Raw genomic sequence first — 24,194 nt, 5'->3', positions numbered from 1 at the left:
AGCCTTTCAGCTCACTAGTTCTTGCTCTCTCTAGGGGCATGGGAACCTTCCTCTGTGCCATTCCTATAGCACTAACTTGTCTGCCCATCATCTCTCTGAACCTATTCCATGCCTATGTCTCCGTCCCATGCCTATCTCTGAACCTTTGTTCTGGTCTCTATCCTTGTGTTCCTCTCTGTATGTCTCCTGTGTCTGCTGCCTGCTTTGTCTTTCTAGCCATCTTTTTCTCTGTCTCCATCCCTGTCTTTGCCTCTGTCCCTTGTCTCTATCTCTCAGTCTTATCTTTTCCTGCTTCCCTCCCTCTGTCGCTGTGGGTCTGTCCCCATTGCTCAGAGTCTCCGTGTCTCTCCCTGTGTGTCTGTCTCTGTGTATATATATCTCCAGACCCAGCTGTGTGTCTCTCTTCCTTCTTCCAGACTCTGGCATCCCTTCCCTCTGTCTGCCTCTCTCTCCGTGTTCCTGTCCTGGTCCAGACCCCAGCCCCTGGCTGCCATGCCTCCCTGGCCTGAGCCAGGGGCTGTCCTGGCTTCTGCTGCCCCCTCTCGGCTGCCTGCCTGCCCTTCATCCTCCCGGGTAGGCAGTGATCAGTGCAGGCATCCCACGCCTGCCTCCCAGCAGCCAGCCAAGAGAGGGAGGTGGTCAGGAGACTGCAGGCAGGAATACCTCCATGCAACCCCTGGCATTGAGAACTCCCTAGAGCCAGTGAGCTCACTAACTCCCTAGGCTGGTGCTCTGAGAAAGCTTATCCTCACACGTAAAGAATAGGATACTGGCTCCAAAGCCAGCCCTGGGGCCGGCACCTGCGTATCTTTGTGTCTTGAGGTCCATGTGTTCACTATGCCCAGAGCTACTGAACATGGACAGGTAGAGACAGAACCTTCATGGGGTAGCACCTCCCTGGGGATGTAGGGCTAAAGCCTGGGGGGCAGGAAGGACTGGAGTGCAATCCTCACCCCTTTTCTCAGAGGAGGGCAGAGAGGAGGGAGGTCTGAGGAGAGGAGTCTGATGGAGCTGGTCTGAGGAGGGAGGCTGGAAGGGACTTACCTGACAGTCACTCTGATGGGGAAGGCTAATCTGGAGGTGAGTGGGTCTGAGAGGGCCTGTGTGACAGGACTGGTCTGAGGGAGGCTGGCCCAGGACACTTGCTGCTGAAGAGATCTTGTTTGGAAGGGCCAATGTGAGGGCCTAGGCCGATCCAGAGATCTCCAAAGGGACCAGTCTGAGGAGGGTGTACTCTGAAGACACAAGGGTCTGAGAACAGGACCAACTAGCCCTAGTTTGCCTGGGACTTTCCCAGTTTTAGCACTGAATACCCCCTCGTTCCCAGGAAAATAGAATAGTTGGTCACTCTATTTGAGAAGGTCTTGGCCAACAGCACTGGTCTGATGGGAGAGGCCTGTCTATGAGCAAGCAGATCCAAGGGGGCCTGGTCTAACAGTGCCTGAAGTCTGAGGGGAGAGGTTGCTCAAGGCTAGAAGCTTCTTTGAGCAGGAGAAGGGGAGGACAGAGAAAGAGATGGTTGGATGGTATCACCAACTCAATGGACATGAGTTTGAGCAAGCTCTGGGAGATGTTGATGGACAGGGAAGCCTGACGTGCTGCAGTCCATGGGGTCGCAAAGAGTCGGACACGACTGAGCGACTGAACGACAACAAAGGCCCTGAAGGGAGTGGACGGTTTGGGTCCTTCCAAAGGGCAATGGCTTGGGGAGTGGCCACCAGGGGGCAGGGCAAGCTCTTAAGAGAATCAGAGCCAAAGGCTCCAGAGGGAGCCAGACAGTGTGGGGCTGTGTGTGAAGGGTGCCTGCAACATCGCGGACACGTCCGTGTGATGCTGTGCAGCTGTGCAGTCATGTTTCGGTGTGGCTGTTTGAGCAGGGGCACGTCTGTGATATGGCAGCATGTGCCCAGTGCGGCTGCAGCTGAGGCCTTGTGCGTGGCTATGGGGGACGGAGCAGGAGTCTCTTGGGGCACCTGGACAGGGAGGCTGTGGGTGGGCCATCAGAGAAGTTTCCCTGGGAGGAGATGGGGAGGAGAGATGGACCCAGGCCTCCCCATCTGTGCCCGTGCCTGCACACCAGAGGATCCTTGAGAGTGCAGACACTGAGTGCTTTGGTCACGCACGGGGTAGTCCCCAGGCCAGTCTGCAAGCCTTGGCCCTGCCTGCCCCGCCCCTCCAGTGTCTCCTCCTGCTACCTTCAGCTGTTGCTGCTCCAGCTGAACACTTCACGCCCACCCCACTGCACCCCATTCCTCCATCACTGTTTCTAGTGCTCCTATCTCCATGTCTTGGTTCCTGCTGTTCCTTACCGGATATCTCCTCTCATGCTGCCTCCGTGAAACACTCGCTGCTCATCCCTCTTCATGGTGGGCTGGGTACCCACTCTGTGCAGAGGCCTAGTCCTGTGGACCCCAATCTCACCACTGGGACCTGAGAGTCACCGGGATGAGGCTGGTAGGATCTTGTCCAGAGTGGGGGGGTCCCTGAGGGGAGAGGCATGGACCAAGCAAGGCTGAGAATCTCCGAGTTAGGACAGCAAAGAGACATCACCATTACAGAATCACTCCACTTGGTCCTACCCCCCACTAACAAACTGAACAAAAGCCAAAACAAACCAAAACAAAAATGCTGTTACAAGCTCAAGTCCAACCAAACAAGGAAGTTCTTTTTATAAACCTTCAAATGCGATAGCCAAGGAAAGGAACAGAAGATTCTGAAGCAGTGTATGAGTGGTATGTCTCCTAACCCCATGGCCAAAAGTAGCACTGAGAAAAGGCAAGTCAACAGAACACCAAGAATTCTCACTAATACACTGTAATCTGAGAGAAGTGGACTGTTGAGTGAGCAGATAGCCTCAGGGAAAATCTGGGGAGGGGTGGGGAGAAAAAAATGCTTTGTAAATGTGCACGCGTGCTAAGTCACTTCAGTCAGTCTGCAACCCTATGGACCCGTCAGGCTTCTTTGTCCATAGGATTCTCCAGGCAAAAATACTGGAGTGGGTTTCTCCGCCCTCCTCCAGGGGATCTTCCTGCTGTATTCATCCATGAGACCTCAGGAGAGGCAGGAAGAGGTGCTATGGCTTGGCATCTTCCAGGGTACTGGTCTGACGCTGGGGGCTCCAAAGCTACAGGATGAGGAGTGCCCCACCCTTTAGCTGCAGCAGAATCTCTTAACTCGGCCTCAAAGAGGCAGTGTTTAGGCCCCATCAAGGTCAGCAGGCAGCCCCACCCAAGCCACCCTTAGGCCATAGAGATGGGGTAGGTGGACTTGAAAGCAATAGCCAGCTTTTAAACCATAGCTCCCAGGGGAAGATAAAATGGTCCAGACAAGATGGGCAGGCATTTGACTCCAGAGCAAGGAGAGGTCTGCTAAATGTGAGCGTGGCAGATATAAGAGGAAAGGAAAGAGCATGGCCTCTAGGCGCATGGATCATAGCCACGAAAAAGCTGGGAAGGAAGGGAGGGAGGCAGGGAAAGAAAGGAATAGGAGGACAGAAGGCAAAAACAAGATAAACAGCCCAATCTAGAAGAAAACACAACCAAAGGAATAAAAGCAGATTTCTGGCAAGTTCTTCCTGTTATGGAAGGCTGTAATAATAGTATGAAATCAATAAAATAGGAACTCAAAGACAGGATGATAAAACAACAATGAGATGCAAGAGAGATCACAGAACTAAGGAAAAATAATAAAGGACCAAAACAGTACTGTTACAGATGTAACAAATAAACCAGAAACAGCATAGCACAGAATGGATATGACTGGACACCAAAGTAATGTGTAGGAAAGACTTGAAATACCAAGAGTAAATGTGATTGGAAAGGTAAAGACATTCAAGCAATTAGAGTGAAGGACAAAGACAAGCTACCATAGCATAATTAGCAGCCCTAAAGCTGAGGTTCCAAAAATGGAACAGCAAGAGTTATTAAGGTATGAAACACAGGAAGGCTTCCCCTGAAATGAAACAAGAACTGAATATTCAGATTGAAAGTGCACACCATATGCTAGAAGAATTGATACGGAATAGCATTGACATTAAGACACACTGATTTAGTAACCAAACTTAGAGGATAAAATAAGAATACTTGAGGAATCTAGGCAGAAAAAGCAAGTCATGTCAGCGGAGGGGAAATTCAGTCTGAACTCAGATCTCTCCAAGGTAACATTCATCAAACGAAGATAATGAAACAAAATCTACAAAATTCTGAGGGTAAAAAAATGTCACCCCCCAAAACATAACGAACCAAGGGGTTGATCTCAATCATGAATTTAGGGATACAGAACTCAGGAGTCCTTCTGGAAAAACTAGGCAAGGACAAAATCCAACCAGCCGAGACATGAACCAAACTAAGGAGCTGAAAAGGGCAAATTCATGGTAAAAGGACTGGAGCGTGCTCAGGCACTCAGTCGTGCCTGCCTCTTTGCGACTCCATGCTCCTCTTTGCATCCTGCCATGCTCCTCTTTGCATCCCGCCATGCTCCTCGTTGCAGCCTGCCAGGCTCCTCTGGTCATTATGTCTTCCTCCAGCGGATTTTCCCAACCCAAGGATCGCATCCATGTCTCCTGTGTCTCCTGCATTGGCAGTTGGGTTCTTCACTACTGAACTACCTGGGAAGCCCCAAGAGGACTGGTGGTGAAGATTAATTCCTTTAGATTAAGATTTAACTGTTGGGAATTTTAGCTGCAGAATGGAATGTAAATATTATAAATCCTAATAAAATAAAAACAACATTGGCAAAAAAAAAAAAAAAAACATTGGCAACACAGTCTTGAATGGAGGAAAGGGGCGGGAAGGAGGGCAGAAAATCACATTTTCTTTCATAGTTCAGAGCAACTAATATGCAGATAAACCCAAAACATAATTGTAAAAATCCTACTCTAATCTCTTAGCTGAAATTGTTTGTCTTAACTTGAGAGGGTGCTTTTAAGAATGAATAGCTTTTTGAGGTGAGGAAATATTTAGTTGAAGTTTGTTTGTTTCTTCATTTTCACTTTAGTTTCTTTCCCCTCTTAAATACAAGAATGCACTTTGCCCTTTGGTTCTTTAAAAAAAAAAAAAAAAAACTTCTATAGTGTGTCTCATTCATTTTTGTGTCTGGCTCTATTTTTACCTCTCTCTCCATCTCTCAATCTCCCTTAACGCTTTATGCATACAAATAATACTGACCATTTCTGTCTGGTGAGATCTTTGAATGACTGATTGAATTTTTCTCTGTATTCTTTTATATGACTTAAAAATCATTTAAAAAATAAATTTGCATCTTTTTTCTGTTTTTAAAGAACTATTATCTTTCTCTTTCTCTCTCCCTTTTGGTTTAAGGTAAATCACCTAATCTTGAGCCTAAAATTCCTCTTCAATCTGGGGATAACAAGATTTACATTAGAAGATGTTATGAAGATTGTGAGATAATCCACCACCCACCTGGTGGTAGGATGAATAATGGCCCCCAAATTAGTTTGCACCCTAATTCCCAGAAACTTTGAATGTTCATGTACCTGGTAAAAGGATTTTACAGCTGTGATTAAATTAAGGGTCTTAAAATGGGAAGATTATCCTGGATTAACTGGTGGTGTGGATGCAATCTCAGCTATCCTAATAGAAAAGATGCAGGAGTCTTCAGAGGAGAAGGTGATGAGATGATGGAAGCAGAGGTTGGAAGATGTAGGAAGAGCCCGCAAGCTAGGGAACACAGGCAGCTGCTAGAAGCTGAAATGATGGGGAAATCGACTCCCCTCCCAGGTCCACACCTTGACCTCAGCCCGGTGAAACTGATTTCAGTCCTCTGACCTTCAGACTGTAAGAGAATAATCTGTTGTTGGAAACCATTAAGGTTGTGGTAATTTATTAAAACAGCAACAGGAAACTAACACCAGACATTCCTATGTGCTGTTCCTTTGGTCCAAGTTGACCTCCATAGCCATCTGTTTCATCCTCCCAACTCCTACTTATTCAATGTTCAAGTTTCCCTGACATCGCCCAGAGGGGAGTGTGTATCCCCCATCACAATACTAACCACTCTCTGTTAGAGCTGCTCACGGATAGGTGTCTCTCCCTCCCAAGCTGTGCATGTGAGGTCAGGGCTGGAGACCAGGCTCCCTGCTTCCCAAGCCCAGCAGAAGACCCAGCTCAGTAACTGCTAAATGAACAGATGGGTAGGTGAGGGCAAGGTGAGCAGTTGGTGCCATGTAAATAATCATTACTCTCATTCCTTGGTGTCAGGACCTCTCCCTTCCCGATTTCCACCTGGCTGTCTCCCAGCAGCCTCTCCTCCTCATTACTCGCATGCTTCCAATCTCTAGAAAACCGATCTGTGTCTTTATCTCTGAGTTCTTTTCCTTGGTCATTGATCCAAAACACATTTGCTGATACCTGTTGAGTCTATGGATAGGTTTACCTTTGGGTGTGCACGTGTGTGTGTGTCATGGAGACCCGTGAACCCCTTTAAATGTATTTTCCTGGATATGCAGGACATGTGTAGTGAGCGTTAGACATATGTGTACTGTATGGATGTGTGTTTTCATGTGCATGCCCGTACCTGTGGGTAAGCTTGTTGTTTCTGCACACGTGTGCCTTTGCTTGTGTGCTGTGTGTCTCTGATTGTGGGTTATGTGTCTGTGTTAGTGTATGTCTGTACATGCAGGGAGAGACACCTTTTGATTTCTGCTCCCAAGCGATCTGGCTGCCTGAGGCAGACATTGGTGTGCCAGCTTAGCCCATAGGGTTGCTGTCTTCCCTTTCCTGTCTCAGGCATACGGCTGGACCTTTTTCCTCCTTTTCTCCTGGGATGACAATCTCAGGTTCAAGGTTGAACCAGCCACAGACATCTTCCTTCTGGCCTTCTGGAGGCCTAAGCTTCTTGAAGTGATTTTGCTAAGAAGAGAGGCAAAGTCATCCAGAGAGTCCCTCCAAATGAAGAGCAGGGTCTGCTTTTGCATGGGTAAGTGCGACCCACAAATACTCCCTAATGATGACCTAGGAGAGGGGTCAGGGCAGGCTTGGGAAGGAAGGATCCTGGACATTGAGCTCCAACCTGGGAATCTCAGTAGAGACCGTGTACACCACAGCATCAAATATCCAGTGTCTCTGCACAGTTGAAGAGGATGGAGTGGGGTGGTGCCCCCCATGACCTTCCTACTGCTTGGGCCCTTGGAGAGGAGTTATATTTAATTTGGTTTGATTTTACCACTTGAACCATTTTAGTGCATAATGTGTAGAAGTGTTAGTCACTCAGTCGTGTTTGACTCTTTGTGACCCCATGGTCTGTAGCCCACCAGGCTTCTCTGTCCATGGGATTTGCCAGACAAGAATACTGGAGTGGGTAGCCATTCCCTTCTCCAGGGGATCTTCCCAACCCAGGGATCAAGCCCAGGTCTCCTGAATCACAGACAGATTCTTTACCATTTGAGCCACCAGGGAAGCATAGTTCTGTGCTTTTGAGTATATTCACACCGCTGTGCAACTATATATTTAATTTATATAATATTGTTACATAGGGCTTCCCTGGTGGCTCAGTGGTAAAGAATCTGTCTGGCAATGCAGGAGACATGGGTTCCAAGCCTGATCTGGGAAGATCCCACATGCTGTGGAGCAACTAAGCCTGTGTTCTGAAACAATTGAGCCTGTGCTCTACAGCCCACAAACCAACTCCTGAGCCTGCACGCTGCAGCTACTGAAGCCCATGCACCCTAGGGCCCATGCTTTGCAACAGTAGAAGCCACCGCAATGAGAAGCCTGCATACCATCACCAGAGAGTAGCCCCCGCTTGCTGTGCAGCAACAAAGACCCAGCACAACCAAAAAATAAATAATTAATATATTGTTATATATCTGGCTTATATATTTATGTAAATATATATAAATTATGTATTTGTATATAAAACAGTTACTTGTGCTTCATTGACTACATGGAAACTTTTGACTCTGTGAGAGTGAAACTGTTAGTCACTCAGTCGTGTCTGACTCCATAGACTGAAGGCCGCCAGGCTCCTCTGTCCCTGGAATTCTCCAGGCAAGAATATTGGAAGTGGGTTGCCATTCCTTTCTCCAAGGGATCTTCCCGATCCAGGGATCGAACGTGGGTCTCCCGCATTGCAGGCAGATTCTTTACCATCTGAGCCACCAGGGAAGACTGTGTAGATCAAAACAAACTGTGGAAAATTCTTAAAGCGATGGGAATACCAGACTACCCTACCTTTACTCTGAGAAACCTGTATGTGAGTCAAGAATCAACAGTTAGAACTGGACTTGGAACAATGGAAAAGGAGTTCAACAAAGCTGTATGCCGTCACCCTGCTTGCTTAACTTCTATGCAAAGTACATCATGTGAAATGCCAGGCTGGATGAATCATAACCTGGAATCAAGATTGCTGAGAGAAATATCAACAAACTCAGATATGCAAATGATACCACCCTAATGGCAGAACATTGTGTGTGTGTGTGTGTGTGTGTGTGTTAGTCGTTCAGTCGTATCCTACTCTTTGTGACCCCATGGACTGTAGCCCACCAGGCTCCTTTGTCCATGGGATTCTCCAGGCAAGAATACTGGAGTGGGTTGCCATTTAGCTTCTCGATAAAGGTGTAAAAGAAGAGTCAACATTAAAAAAACTAAGATCATGGCATCCAGTCCCATCATTTCATGGGAAATAGAAGGAGAAAAAGTAGAGGAAGTAACAGATTTTCTTTTCTTGAGCTCCAAAATCACTGTGGACGATGACTGCAACCATGAAATTAAAAAACACTTGCTCCTTGGAAGGAAAGCTGTGACAAACCTAGACAGCATATTAAAAAGCAGAGACATAACTTTGCCAACAAAGGTCCATATAGCCAAAGCTATGGTTTTTCCAATAGTCACTTATGGATGTGAGCGTTGGACCATAAAGAAGGCTGAGTGCTAAAGAATTGATGCTTTTGAATAGTGGTGCTGGAGAAGACTCTTGAGAATCCCTTGGACAGCAAGGATATTAAACCAGTCAATCCTAAAGGAAATCAACCCTGAATATTCACTGAAGGACTGGAAAAGACCCTGATGCTGGGAAAGACTAAAGGCAAAAGGAGAAGGGGACTACAGATGACAAGTTGGTTAGATAGCAAGTCCAACTCAATGGACATGAGTTTGAGAAAACTCTGGGTGATAGTGAAGGACACAGGAGTCTGGCTTACTGCACTGCACGGGATCTCAAAGAGTCAGACACAACTTAGGACTCAACAACAACAATATAATTTATATAAAATACATTTCATTTATATAATTATTTGGTTTATAAAATAGAGAAACATTACCAATTTTGCCAGCCTGAGCACACTCAATCTCTGGACTCAGTGTTACCAGAAAAGCAAGCACATACCAGTTGTAGGAGAGACTGTGGAGAGGCAGAGAATGCTACCCTGGGGGGGAGATGGGCACATGAGGCCCCTCCTGTGGGGAGGAGCGGACTGGGTGCAGAATTGGAGCAGCAGAGAAGGTGGACGTGGGCAGGCTGGGCTCTGAAAGCCAGGCTGAGGTTCAGGAGCTTCTGCTGAGAGTCAGGGGGCCCTGGGAGCTGGGGAGGTTGTGTTGGGAAAGACTGCGCTGGGGCCCTGCAGAGGAGGCAAGGAGGAAGTGAATTCAGAACCCATGGTGGCGAGAGTAGAAGCAGGACTGCATGAGGTACTTTGAGAGAACGGTGTGTGAGCACTAGGGCCGGGTCAATGAGAACCGTGTCTTTTTTTTTGCCTTAAAAAAATTTTTTTTTTAAAAAACTGAAGTACAGTAGCTGTACAATATTATATAAGTTCCAGGTGTACAATAGAGTGACTCACAATTTGTAAAGGTTATGCTGCATTTATAATTTTTATAAAATATTGGCTATAGTCCCTGTGTTGCACAGTACATCCTTGTAGCTTATTTTATACACAGTAGTTAGTACCTCTTACCCCCCTACCTGTGTGTTGCCCCTCCACACTTTCCTGTCCCCACTGGTAAAAATCAGTTTGGAGAACTGTGCTTTTAGAGCACAGAAGCACCACGTCTTGAGCGTAGGGTGGAGGAGGAAGGGAGAAGAAAGAGACCTGAGCAAGCCCTGGTCCAGCAAGTTGACTGGAAGACTGGAGGGCTGTTTATTGAACTAGTGAGCGTAGGAGGAGGATAGGCTGTGGGGAAGTTGATAATAATTGTGGCTCAGACATTCAGTCACTTGCCTGTGGTTACATAGCATGTAAGAGGCAGCCAGGCTCAGATGCAGACACGTCAAGTATAAGTACGGAAGCATCCAGTCGGTAGTTACTAGAATGTGCTTGGGGGTCGGGTAACCCGGGCTCCTGTTGACCTGGGACAAGGTGATTAATCTCTCTAAGGCTCGGTTTCCTTAAGTGGAAAATGGGGAGACAACACTTATCTCATTAGGGTTGTAAGGATTTAATGAGATGATGCATATAAAGAAGTTAGTACAGTGCCTGCTATGTTGTAAACACTCCATAAATCTTAGCTTCTAATAACCACAGCAGCAGCAGCCACAAGTACTAGTCTGGGACTTGGGAGTGAAGGTCTGGGTTGGTGTTAAAGCACTGTTGGCACAACAGTGGGTGCTGAACTCATGATGCCGGGGAGGAGCTCACTGGAGAGGAGAAGAGGAAAGGAGGGTGGGTGCAGAGATGATAACCCACCACAGAGGCTGCAGAGGGGCCAGAGAAGCAAGACAGCCATGCCGCATGGCAGAGTTGAGGGTAAGGCAGCAAATTCATTTTTTAGAAAAGTTAATTAACTTACTTATTTTGGGCTGTGCTGGGCCTTTGTCACTGCATGCAGGCTTTCTCTAGTTGCAGCGAGCAGAGGCAACTCTAGCTGTGATGCTCAGGCGTCTCATTGCAGTGGCTTCTCTGGTTGCAGAGCACTGGCTCTAGGGCACGTGGGCTTCAGTAAGTAATTGCAGCTCCCGGGCTCAAGAGCACAGGCTCAGTAGCTGTGACGTGCAGGCTTAGTTTCCCTGTGGCATGTGGGATCCCAGGCCAGGGATTAAACTCGTGTTCCCTGCATTGGCAGGCAGATTCTTAACCACTGGGCCACCAGGGAAGTCCCTCAAATTTGGGTTTTAATCCAGGCTGTCACTGCTGCTATGGGGCTTTAGAAGAGCCCCCCAATTGCCTTGATCCCCCATTCCGTCATCTGCTCCATTGACCTGGTCTGTGTGCAGGTGAGGGAAATCTGTGATACCTGTACAGCTCTGGGTGCTTCATAAACAATAGCTGTTGTTTTAGGAGAAGAAATAAATGTTCCCAGAGACAGTGGCTTCGTGGAAGACAAAGAATGGTAGTGTCTTAAGAAGGGATCAACAGCCTCACCACTGCCAAGAAGTCAACAAAGATAAAGGCAGAAGTGTATTCATTAGATGTGACAAGGAGATGAAAATGGCCTTGGTGAGCCAGCTTGAGGGATGCTGAGCACAGAAGGTGGGGGCAGTGGCTGAGGAGTGATGGGAGGTAGGGAGTGGAGCTGAGCAAGCAGGTGACTGCTCGGCAGGGAGGAGGGAAGATGATCAAATGGGGAGTGGGTCGCAGCAGGCATGGTTCTGAGATGGGGAACCAGAGCACACGGCACGTTTGCCCATTCCAGAGTGTGACTGCTTTGTATCAACCCTGCCTCCACCTGAGGTGCTGGCTCCAGGCCTGCGACTCTCTGTTGTCTACACAAAGCCTCTCTGTCTGGGCACAGACCATGTTACAATCCCAGGGTGCTCTGGGCCCCAACCTGGGTCACCCAGTGTCAAGGCCAGGCACCTCCTCTCTCCACCCTACTTTCTGGTGTGGCCGAGGAAAAGTCAAAGTGGTTCACACCTTCTGCCAGGGCCTTGGCTTCCGTTCCTCTCCCTTCATGCCTGGATCTGTGCAGCCCGGGGCAGACAGAGAGTAATAAGAAAAATAGTTATCAATTATATCCTTTCTCCTGGTTCCTTCTCACCAGTATTTAAACAATCCTGTGTTAGAAACACATAAGATATTTTTATTTTATTTCTATTTATTTAAAGAACCATCTTGCCTGAGTTAGAATTCAGGGTTCTTTTTTTAAATTTATTTTTATTATTTGTTTATTTGGCTGTGCTGGTCTCAGTTGCGGCATGTGGGATCTAGTTCCCTGACCAGGGATTCAGGCTTCCCAGATGGTGCTAGTGATAAAGAACCCACCTGCCAATGCAGATAGAAAGACATAAGAGTCTTGGGTTCGATCCCAGGATTGGGAAGATCCTCTGGAGGAGGGCACGGCAAACCCCTCCAGTATTCTTGCCTGGAGAAAGCCATGGACAGAGGAACCTGGTAGGCTGCAGTCCATAGGGTCGCACAGAGTTGGACACGATTGAAGCAACTGAGCACAGTATGCATGACCAGTGATTGAACCCAGATCTCTTGCATTGGGAGTATGGAGTCTTAACCACTGCACCACCAGGGGAATCCAAAAACATTTCAGAAAAAAAATTCCTCTAATTCCACATCCTTCTGTATCTATTCTCCTTCCACCCAATTTTTCCAGTCAGTAATCTATATTGCATGCACTTCTTATTCCTGAGGTAAGAAAAAGCAAGAGAGTTCCAGAAAAAGCAAGAGAGTTCCAGAAGTAAGAAAAAGCAAGAGAGTTCCAGAAAAATATCTACTTCTGCTTTATTGACTATGACAAAGCCTTTGACTGTGTGGATCACAACAAACTCTTGAAAATTCTTAAAGAGATGGGAATACCAGACCACCTGACCTGCCTCTTAAGAAATCTGTATGCAGGTCAGGAAGCAACAGTTAGAACTGGACATGGAACAACAGACTGGTTCCAAATAGGGAAAGGAGTATGTCAAGGCTGTATATTGTCACCCTGCTTATTTAAATTATATGCAGAGTACATCATGAGAAACGCTGGGCTGTATGAAGCCCAAGCTGGAATCAAGATTGCCGGGAGAAATATCAATAACCTCAGATATGCAGATGACACCACCCTTATGGCAGGAAGTGAAGAGGAACTAAAAAGCCTCGTGATGAAAGTGAAAGAGGAGAGTGAAAAAGTTGGCTTAAAGCTCAACATTCAGAAAACGAAGATCATGGCATCTGGTCCCATCACTTAATAGGAAATAGATGGGGAAACAATGGAAACAGTGACAGACTTTATTTTAGGGGGCTCCAAAATCATTGCAGATGGTGACTGCAGCCATGAAATTAAAAGACACTTGCTCCTTGGAAGAAAAGTTATGATCAACCTAGGCAGCATATTAAAAAGCAGAGACATTACTTTCCCAACAAAGGTCTGTCTAGTCAAAGCTATGGTTTTTCCAGTAGTCACGTATGGATGTGAGAGTTGGACTGTGAAGAAAGCTGAGTGCCTAAGAATTGATGCTTTTGAACTGTGGTGTTGGAGAAGACTCCTGAGAGTCCCTTGGACTGCAAGGAGATCCAACCAGTCCATCGTAAAGGAAATCAGTCCTGAATATTCATTGGAAGGACTGGTGTTGAAGCTGAAACTCCAATACTTTGACCACCTGATGCGAAGAACTGGCTCATTTGAAAAGACCCTGATGCTGGGAAAAATTGAGGCAGGAAGAGAAGGGGATGATAGAGGATGAGATGGTTGGATGGCATCACCGACTCAATGGACATGAGTTTGAGTAAACTCCGGGAGTTGGCGAGGGACAGGGATGCCTGGCGTGCTGCAGTCCATGGGGTCACAAAGAGTTGGACATGATTGAGCAACTGAACTGAACTGAATTTACTCCTGAAACCACAATACCCCATCTCCACTGCCCACTGCAAATATAGAGCGAGCTGCTTTTTGCCAAGATAATAACCTCCTTGTTCTGACGTCCAATGGTCCCTTCCTATGAACTACCTGGCCCTCTCTTTGGCATTATGGATTGCTGATCTTTCCCTCCTTCTTGAATCTCTGTCCTTTCTTGGCTTCCTTAAAACTATGTTCCTTCCTGTAAATATAGTGGAACATAAAACTATGTTCTACCTCTTTGAGAGCTTCTTCCTTATTTACTTTGAACATGTATCCATGAACATCAGTATGGTATCCTCCTTCATGTTTCTTTTCCCTTCTGGTGGAACAGCCTTTTACTCATATGGTTTCATGGGAGTCACATCCTATGACCCCACCTCCCTTCCCTCTCCACAGGTCATTGGTGGTGTGGTCCAAGTGTAGGTTGGAAAACAATTTCCAGACATGAAGCAGAATGAATGGAGAATAGAGTTTATTAGAGCAGAAGATGCTGTTAGAACAGTGGGTTCATCTCCTGACAGACCAGGGAGAGCCAACACCTTTCATGGGCTAGTAGCCAATTTTTATAGCCTCAAGACAAAGAAAATTCCTGCTGGAAGGGTGGCATTAGGTGATTGGTTAGGGTGCTATGACAAATCTAGACAACGTATTAAAAAGCAGAGACATCACTTCGCTGACAAAGGTCCATATAGTTGAAGTTATGGTTTTTCCAGTAGTTATATATGGATGTGAGAGTTGGACCATAAAGAAGGCTGAGCGCTGAAGAACTGATGCTTTCAAATTGAGGTGCTGGAGAAGACTCTTGAGATGCCCTTGGACTGCAAGGAGATCAAACCAGTCAATCCTAAAGGAAATCAACCTTAAATATTCATTGAAAGGACTGATACTGAAGCTGAAGCTCCAATAACTTGGCCACCTGATGTGAAGAGCCGGCTCATTGGAAAAGATCCTGATGTGGAAAAAGACGGAAAGCAAAAGGAGAAGAGGGCAGCAGAGGCTGAGATGGTTAGATAGCATCACGGACTCAAAGACATGAATTTGAGCAAACTCCAGGAGATAGCGGAGGACAGAGGAGCCCAGAGTGCGCAGTCTATGAGGTTGCAGATTTGGACATGACTTAGTGACTGAACAACAATAACAATAGGGTGTTATAGGGTGGGTAATAGGGTGGCTATTTTTATCAAATATGGAGTCAGGGGGCTGGCTGGTTTAGATTGGGGGGCTCATGGCAATGGTTGCTATGGGGTTCAGTCAGTTTCAGGGATGACCTTGGTGCAGGGCTCCACATCTGTGACCTTGGTATAGGGCTCCATAATTGGTGCAAGGAACGGCACCTGACCAAAGCCAGGCTGATGAGAGTAAGTCCTTAGGAATTTTGGAGTTTGAACTGAGAAGCATAAACCTGAACTGGAACTGAAAGAGATGAACAAACATTTTGTTAGGTACCTGGATTTAAACTATCAACTTGAGCATTATCAGAAGCTGGGTTTGTTATTATTATTATTATTGTGGTGACTGAGGAAGTGTAAGATGCTTGTCTGGAAAGAAGAAAGGAGAGGGAGAAGGCAGGGTCGGGACAACAAGCAGGGCTTGTTCAGTTCCTCAGGCTCTTGCAATGTACTTCCATCTTGATTGCTGGGACCTGGGCCTCTCGGGTCCAGGGAATCAATATCAGAGAACAGCCGATGACTTAGCTTCTGCAGTTCAGCAAGGTGCATAAATGATCTAGCTCCTAGCAGTCTGAGGTCAAGACTGAAACATTTCCATATCTGAGTTAAATAAGTTAAAACTTGCTCTGTAGTCCTCTAATTGCTTTCAGACCACCATTTTGGATATCTCTACCCTGCCAGGTGTGGCTCCCCTGGTGATTTAGCAGTTAAAAAAAAAAAATCCACCTATCAATGCAGGAGACCCGGGTTCAATCCCTGGGTCAGGAAGATCCCCTGGAGAAAGAAATGGCAACCCACTCTAGTGTTCTTGCCTGGGAAACCCCAGGGACAGAGGAGCCTGGAGGGCTACAGTTTATGGGGTTGCAGAGTCAGACACGATTTAGCGACTAAACACCACCACCACCACCACCCCCTGCCAGGCAAACATGATGATGCCTCTCACCATAAAGTGACTTGAATAGGATGCAGGAAAGGCAAGGGCATCATTCAAGGACAGGTTGAAGAAAGGTTTCCAGCCTTGTCACTCCAGCCTGTGATGTCCCAGGAAGCCAGAAACCACAGTCAGAGGGACTGAAAGTGCTCCCAGACATAGTGCTAAAAAGGAGAAACTGCTCCAAGAGCTGGCACAAACCTTGCATCTTCTTGGCAAACCTGAAGATTCAGAAAGCATGGTTCTACAAAATTCTAGCATTGATTATGGAAGTGGAAGTCTTGTGGTATTCATGGATGTTTTCAACTTTTAAATAGTGTTTCTATCTGGGCAAAATTCTCATTTAAAAACCTAGCCTCCTCAATACAGAAGTCAGAACTAAAATTCCAGGCACCCCTTACATTTTGTCTACAGGCATGCTACTTCCCCCACGTGAATCTTTGATTGGAAGTGAGCAATCTGAGCGAGGTAAATATCACTAAAGTTCAGCAGTATTTCTGGTTCTCCTCTCCTAAGCACCAGGAGGACAGTGCTTGTGGTCATGAGATTTGTTCTGATCAATGCAGTGTGAGCAGAAGCCAGTATACGCTTTCCAACCTCACTCTCTTCTGCCACAGCCAACTCTGAAGGTTCATATCAAGAAGGTAGCATCAGGACTTCCCTGGTGGTCCAGTGGCTAAGACTCTGTACTCCCAATCCAGAGGGCCCAGGTTCAGTCCCTGGTCAGAGAACTTGATTCCACATGCTGCAACGAAGAGGTCACATGCCACTACTGAAAGACCCTGTGTGCCTCAACTAAGATCCAGTGCAACCAAATAAATACTTAAAAAAAATTATTTTAAAAAGAAGAAGCTGTCATCGTAAGCTGGTGGAGCTTCCAATAGCTTAGACCCCTCAGTGACCACAGTGAGAAGACTCTTCCTCTCCCTTTCACCCATACTGGAACCGTAGCTGAACAAGAAATACATCTTTGCTATTTTAAGCCAGTAAGATCTGGAGGTTGTTATCTAACGAAGTCTGTATTATTGAACAAATTCTGACCGATATAGAAAGGAGGCAGGTTGGACATAGGACTTTGATTTCCTATAGCACAAGTGTCTAGCTTTTGGGAGTGGTAGTGGCAACAGCAGTGGCTTCCTCGTGGTTACAATACTGAGTTCTTGATGCACATTGAGTATGGCAGAAACCATCACAATATTGTAGTTATCCTCTAATTAAAAATAAAAAAACAATACTGAGTTCTTACCACCAAAGTGCCATAGGGCTTAGCGTTTGGAGCGGTGATGACTGCCACTTCCTCATCAGGTTGCACGGTGTGGTTTGGGTGTTGCTCCTAGAAACAGCCTCAGGCCCGTTCCCCTAACCCTCCTGACAACGCTGAGCTACACGATATCTTTGAACAAATCCCTTTTATGCTTCAACTATTCAGAGTGGATTCCATTATTTGTGATCAAGAACTCTGACTGATAAAATTGCTATATTTAGTAAATCTCATGTTCTATCAATTATAAGAGGCAAGTTATTTGAATTACTAAATGAATAATATGAATCACTAAAAAAATAGAGGTTTGAAATAAAAAATAGAGGCTGTTACATGCCATTAATGGTAAGATATATTCTGACTTTAGAGTTGTTTAAATTAGAAGAAAAATGGGCCTCAAGATCAATGAAATATGATATTAGCCAACGGAATTCTCCCTATCCCCACCCCAGATGTAATTGACAGATGGCTGATTTTCAAAGAATAGTTGTAAAAGAATAGTATCATCTGGGAGGAAAAATAAAACCATACCCAATCCTTATAAATGCAGAGATGTGTGATTGCTCAATTCCAGAAAAATCCCTAAGACACCACCAGAAAGTGGAGTGCTAATCAGTTCAGTGTCCCACAGAGAAACCCTCCCACAATGGTGCTCTCAGAGCACTGGGTAAGGAATCTCATTTTTGTGGGCAAAAGCTGGGGCAACCAGATTGGCTGATGGAAGAACTCTGTAGTCAAAGAAGTGAGTCAACCAATAGCTGCCAAGATATTTTCTAGTCCTATCATTTTCATTGTTACTCATGGCCAAAATACATTCTATTACAGCCACTATATAATGGCCGCTATATAATTAGTGGCCACTATACAATGCTTTCTTTCTACTCCATTTTACTCTCTATATCTTCCATCTCTAAATATCAGGAGGCTTTTTTGTGGGCAGGTGGGGAGGAGTGGTTTAAAGGATATGAAGAATATTGGTCCTGTGATTTACCCTCCAGAAGCAGCAGCTGGATATGTCATTGGGCTGTCCTCCATTGAAAAGGAAGTTAATTTATTGGCATATATACAAAGGGATAGTTGGATTATATAGGTGAGGGCATTTTTGGAATCATACATATACGGAAACAATGTGTTTGTGTTGTGCAAACAATGAACTATAGTGAACAAATGCCATTCTGCTTTTTCAGAATCTCTCTTCTTCTATTCTACTCATCCCAAAGTCCATGCAGTTATGACGGTAGGGCCATGTTAAGCAATCTGATTTTCATCCATCCTTGGACCCAGTTAATTGGTCCAAGCCTCTAACTAAGCTGAGCCAATCAAAGTGCTTCCTGAGAAACATGCAAACTGCAGCCAAGAAAATGAAGCCAGTGTCTTTTTGGATGCCTAGACAGTACGATTTTAAGCTTTGGGGTTGTCTGAAGTTTTGTTTTTCAGCACATGGACCAGAAGCGCCTTGGAAGCCAGTCTTGGGGTGGGGATGACAATGTTGAGGCAAGGCAGAGGATGGAAATGAAGGAGACAGGCAGAAAACAAGAGAGATGAAAAGTGGAGAGAGATGCTAATGGCTTTTGTACCTATTAGTTTCGGTTGTTCTTGAGGCATCCTTGTCTTTAGGTTTCAGGTATCTGATGATAAATATATCTTTTTGTTTAAACCAGTTCCTATTTTTCCTGGATGAGTTCCTCCACTCTCCTGGTTTGACTACTGCCCCTCTGCTAAAACTCACAAAATGTTATCTTCAACCTGGACCTCTCTCCTGCACCTCAGACCTGTTTATCCAACCATCTAGTGAACATCTCAACTTGGATGTCCAATTAGTACCTGAAATTCAACATACCCAAGACAGAACTCATCACCTCCCCACCTCAAACCCCTGCTGAAATGTACTCCTTTTCCTGTGTTCTCTATCTTAGCAAATAGCATCACGGTACTACTATCACCGGGCGTCCCTGGTGGCTCAGTGGTAAAGAATATGTCTGTAATGCAGGAAACCCGGGTTCCATCCCAGGGTGGGGAAGATCCCCTGGAAGAGAGCATGGCAACCCACTCCAGTACTCTTGCCTGGAGAATCCCATGGACTGAGGAGCCTGGGGGACTTCAGTCCATAGGTCGCAAAGAGTCAGACACAACTGAAGCATCTGAACACGCACACATGCATCCCTATCACCAGCCAGGGGGTTATCCCAGACTTTTCCTCCCTCTTACTCCCCATATCCTATAGGTCTAGAGCTCTAAGTCCTGACAATTGTAACTTAGAGAATTATATTCTCAATGCTTTCTTGATCTCCCCATTCCTATTTCCCTACGTCATTTCAATCCCTCACCTACACTCTCAAATGCCTTCAATCCCTCCTTCTACCCAGCTGCCCAAATCATCCTTCTAATTTCTGAATATGATCACATTTACCCCTCTGTTCAAAATTTCTTCAGTGGCTCCCCACTGTCTTCTGGATAAAATCTAAACTCCTGCAGCTGGGTCACAAATTCACTCATATTACACTCAGATGTGCAATATTATTAGTCTTCTCTCTTTCCTAGAACTGATTTGATCTTGTTCACAGTGCCCCCACCCTGCTGGGTAACAGGAGCAGGGGAAACTAAAATTAATCCTCTCTGGTAAATTCAGTTGGGTCTGAAATTTTATTTTAGACAGGTCTAAGTAACTCAGTAGGTTTGGATGACTCAGACTTTCAGGTTGTTTTACCCTTCCTTGTCTCATTTTCAAGATAGCACTTGGATTTATAGAGATGTCACTGAGGGAAGGGGGTCCCTTACCCATGTGGTCCCTGGGGTTGTGTCACTTGGCATTTGTTGAGATGCGGCATTTGCTGAGATGTGTCTGGTATAAATACCATCCTCAGAGGTAGCTATTACAGATGAGGAAGCTGAGGCTAAACTATTTTACACATGAGGAAGTCAAGGCTAAAAGAGGTTGAGTAACTTGCCCAAGATCACAAAGTTAGTTAAGTGGCAGAACCAGAAATCAACACCACCCTGATTCTGGCTGGATTTGCATCTAGAAGTCCAGAGATAAGTTAACATTGGATTTGGGAGCACTCAGAAGACTTCACAGTATAGCTTCAAAGCTGTGCTTACCCATGGGAGAATATGTCTAGTGGAATGAGAAAAGGGTCCATTCAGAACACTGAGGAATCACTGGCATATGAAGTCGGGTAGGAAGCCCTACCTGATGGCTCCTGCCCAAGCAGACCTTTCTCTTAGGAGAGCTTCTAGATGGAGGAGTCAGGAGCTTCTAGGATGGACAGCTGTGCCTGATTCTATTCCAGCCGGGGCTAAGCCATCCCTCAAAATACCCCCTTCCCCTCTGTCCTAGGCTCCCCCATAGAAGGTCAGAGTACGAAGCCCTGACCGATACTGGGTGGGAACTCAACATGTGTCAAAACAACTTATCTTGTCAGAGCTGCTCACACCTCCTGAGGCCAGGGAATGTGGAACCAACCACAGACCCTCTGAAGTGGGGATGCAGGGTTCACATTCAGGTGAGAGTGGACGTGGGCGGGGTATAGGGGACTTCAACACCAGAAGGTTCGGTCTCCTCCCGGATGTGGTATCCCAGTGCCTTCCTGCAGATGAAGGGGACAGAGACCTCTCCCAGATATGAAGAGGTGGTCCCCTCAAGTGGATACAGAGGCTCTGGCCTTTCTCAGCTTTTGGGTGTGCAGATCTTCCTGGTGAGGTAGGTGTAAGAAATCCCCGCAAGTAGGCGGGTCCCGCTCCTGTACCCTTCCCCGGGGGAAGTATCCAGACTGAATAGCCCCTTCAGCCCTCTTCCCACCCCCGTCCCCGCCCGCACAAGGGGTGAGCCAGTCTTCTCCCCAGGGCACAACCAATGGCAAGGGCGCCTGGCACGGGCAGCCAATTAAATAGCGGCAGCGGCGAGGGATAGCTCCTCCTCCGGCAAGCCACCGGCCGCAGCCTCCCAGGAGGCGGGGCTCCTTCGCTGTTTTTGCGGCCGGCGGAGCCTGGCCGAGCCTAGCCGAGAGACCAGTCGAGCCCAGCCGAACGTAGCCGAACGCAGCCGAGCCTAGCCGAACCCCGCGCCCAGACTGCCGCCGCCGCCCGAGCGCCGCCGTGCGAGCAGGCGAGCGGCCGCGGCCGCGGAGGAGGCGCCGCCCCAGGGGGAGGAGGTGGCCGCTCGCCGCAGACCGCCCGCGGCAGAGGCCGCCCCGGTCGCGCCGCGGCGGGAGCGGCCGGCGGAGGCTGCGCTGCCGAGGGGGAGGGCCGGGGGAGGGGAAATCACCCGTGCCCACCTCCCGCTGCCCCCCGCCCGCAGGCTCCCGAGCATCATTCGGCGCCCAGCATCCCGCTACCCCGGATTCTCCCGCGGGCGCGCACCGGGCTTAACTCAGGTAAGAGGGGCCCACCCACCACGGGCATGGGGGTTGAGAACCGGAGACGGAGATAAAGAAGCTTAAGACTCAGAAACACAGCCGGGGAGAAAGAGAGTCAGACAAAAAGACAGACACGCGAGAGACGCACAGAACTACAGAGACCTTACAGAGAGGGGAGTGAGACACGTCCACGGGGACAGATGGACACACAGCGGGGAAGAAAGAGAGACGAGAGACACAAGAGACCTAGGCATACAGAGACTGATCCAGAGATACTCAAAAAAATAGACTAGGAGAGAAAGGAGGCACAAGAGAGAGACTCAGGACTCAAGAGATGGGGACACATAAGAGAGACATATAAAGAGAGCTACAGATGGGTACACACCGGAGCTGGGTATACAGAGGCTAAGGTGCACATCCAGGCAAGAACCAAGGGACAGAGTAAGAGCCAGACAGAGAGACACACGCACCTGACCTGGTGAAACAGTCTCTCTGAGAAGCGCACCTAGGTACACAGTTTTGAATACACAGACCCACACACGCCTGCCAGGCCTCCACAAAGTTCCCTCTGTGTGAGCTGGCACCTCTGGAGGTCTCCTGGGCTGGTTGGCTGAAGTCCTAAGAGCAGGGAGGTGTCCAGGCCACACCAAAGCTGGTCACAGTGCCCATCCTTCAAGGCCTTGGGCTTCCTCAATCCCACCCACTCTTACAGTTCTTCTGAGGGCTGGATGTTCAATGGGCAGGTCCAGGCCATGCCCACTCCGGCTTCCCCACTGGTGCCACACCCCCATCCAGGTGCCCAGAGCCGGGTCCTGGCTCTGTGGGGTGTTTAGACCTGTTGGGAGGCCGGAGGTATGGGAGGGGGCTCTCTTCTCCACCCTCTCCTCCTCAGCCTCACCCTCCCCTTTCCTCCTCACCATGCTTTGCCTCTGCTCTGTACCCCCCACAGGCTCAGACATCTCCACTGCCCAGGGATCGCTGAGTGTGTGGAAGGCCGGCTGTCCCAGCGCCCCGCTTCGGCATGGGTCCTGCCATTGAGGCAGCTTCTCAGCCTGTGCTCGTCTGAGGGTGCACCCGTCATGGGGGCAGCCCTCTCCCAGGGGGCCCTCATCGCCATCATCTGCAACGGCCTCGTCGGCTTCTTGCTGCTGCTGCTCTGGGTCATTCTCTGCTGGGCCTGCCACTCGCGCTCTGCCAACATCAACTCCCTCTCCGAATCCAGTCCCAACTCCAGCCCTGGCCCCTGTCCTGAGAAGGCACCCCCGCCCCAGAAGCCCAGCCATGAAGGCAGCTACCTGCTGCAGCCCTGAAGGCCCCTGGCCTAGCCCGGAGTTTGGGACTTAAGTCCACCCCACCTGGCACCTGGAATCGGGATCCCAGGGTCCAGCAGGCCTGGGGTCCAGAACTCAGAGTCCAGCCTGTGTGGAACTGGACCTAGCCGCCCAGTGTCTGGTCGGCCTGGCTCCAAGAGGGGCCCTGCCCCTAGGTAGACAGTCCTGGGGCAGGGGTTCATGAGTTGGTGCTAGGGCCAGGGCCATCTGGACTCTGCTCCATCCCAGCGGACGGGGGTGGGGTCCACCCTCCCCCTAGGCCAAGCGCCTCTCGGCCCTCAAGGTTGGGGAAGCAAACTAGAATCCATGGCAATAATGGGAGGGTGTCCAGGCTGGGCCCCTCCTCTGGTCCTCCTACTGTTTGCTGGATAATAAATGGATCTAAGACTCTACCCTAAGATTCTCTCCTCTTCCTGGGTGCCCTGCTGTAGCAAAATTAAAGATGTGGGTGGACTTCCAGACACAGGTTTATTTGTGCAAAGTAGGAGAGGGTAACAGGGGTTGAGGACCAAGTCCTGGGGTGAGGTGATGGGACCAGGGCCAGAGCAGGGCGCTGGGACCTGATCAGGGGTAGTGTCAGACACATACTGGGTACTAGGCTGGACTGGGGTACCAGGGTCAGGGGCTACAAGTACCAGGTTCAAGACATGGGCCAGGTTCAGCAGCCAGGCCCTCAGGTCTTGGTTTTCACTTCCCTCACCAGGTTCAGCAGTTTGTCCAATTTTGCGATCTCTACAGCTGGCCCCTTCTGTACTTCCTGGCCCTTCTTCTCCTGGGGAGAAGAGAAGCACACACCAGGGAGGACTGGTGAGGGACGGGCCACCTCTTGTTGCCTCAGCCTAGCTTACCCCAGCACTGCCGTGCCCTGTCCTGCCCAGTTAGCTTCTGGACCCCTGCCTCCCTCTCCTGCCTGGTTAGCTTCTAGACCTCTGCCTCCCCCCACCTCTGCAGGATCCTTCCCCGTCTCAGGTTCGATGACCAGGGCCCAGCTAAGGCCTGGAAGAAACATCCAGCTCTTGTTTCTGAACCTCAGATGGACACAGAATCCTGATGGTGGGGGCGGGGAGGGGTGGGGCAAGCCAGGAAGAGCTGTAGTCTCAGACCTCTACTACAGGAAGGTCTCTGGCTGAGTCCTAACAAGGAGCTAAGAGGTGTGTGTTTGTGGAGGGAAAGTGTGGACAAAGCCACAGGTGCCCTCACCTAGTACTCTTACCCAGTACTTCCAGCTCAGGCAGGTAGTGGGGTACCACCTGGGGCCAGGCCTGCTGTCTCAGTTATCCCCAGGTAGGGGAGGATGTCAGGAGGGCAGATGGCATGTCCCATATGGTTCCAGATGTCCTCAGCTGGGACTGTCCCCGAGAACAGCAGGTCTTGAATTAATGACCCCACCACCCACCCCTGGCCACGGGGTTTCGCATGTGGT

At 48.3% G+C, this 24,194-nt stretch overlaps 2 protein-coding genes across 2 annotated transcripts in view; one reads left to right on the top strand and one right to left on the bottom strand.

The window, feature by feature from the left end:
* The first annotated feature begins 21,112 nt into the window (after positions 1-21,112).
* Positions 21,113-23,163, top strand: ENHO (energy homeostasis associated). Its single transcript, XM_055578867.1, has 2 exons — positions 21,113-21,458; positions 22,390-23,163. The coding sequence occupies exon 2, from the start codon at positions 22,520-22,522 to the stop codon at positions 22,748-22,750; it is 231 nt and encodes a 76-aa protein (XP_055434842.1). The 5' UTR covers positions 21,113-21,458; positions 22,390-22,519; the 3' UTR covers positions 22,751-23,163.
* A 144-nt stretch (positions 23,164-23,307) lies between these two features.
* The window catches only part of LOC129650997 (dynein axonemal intermediate chain 1-like), a 35,880-nt gene continuing 34,993 nt past the window's right edge, over positions 23,308-24,194 (bottom strand). The window contains exon 16 of the mRNA XM_055579744.1: positions 23,308-23,543. Within this exon, the coding sequence (XP_055435719.1) occupies positions 23,445-23,543 (99 nt within the window). The 3' untranslated portion in view covers positions 23,308-23,444. The remainder of the gene's footprint in view (positions 23,544-24,194) is intronic.

Source organism: Bubalus kerabau, chromosome 4 (genome assembly GCF_029407905.1).
Source record: "Bubalus kerabau isolate K-KA32 ecotype Philippines breed swamp buffalo chromosome 4, PCC_UOA_SB_1v2, whole genome shotgun sequence".
Classification (NCBI taxonomy): domain Eukaryota; kingdom Metazoa; phylum Chordata; class Mammalia; order Artiodactyla; family Bovidae; genus Bubalus; species Bubalus kerabau.
The sequence above is the reverse complement of the archived record's forward strand: the minus strand, read 5'-3'. Positions and strand labels throughout refer to the sequence as shown.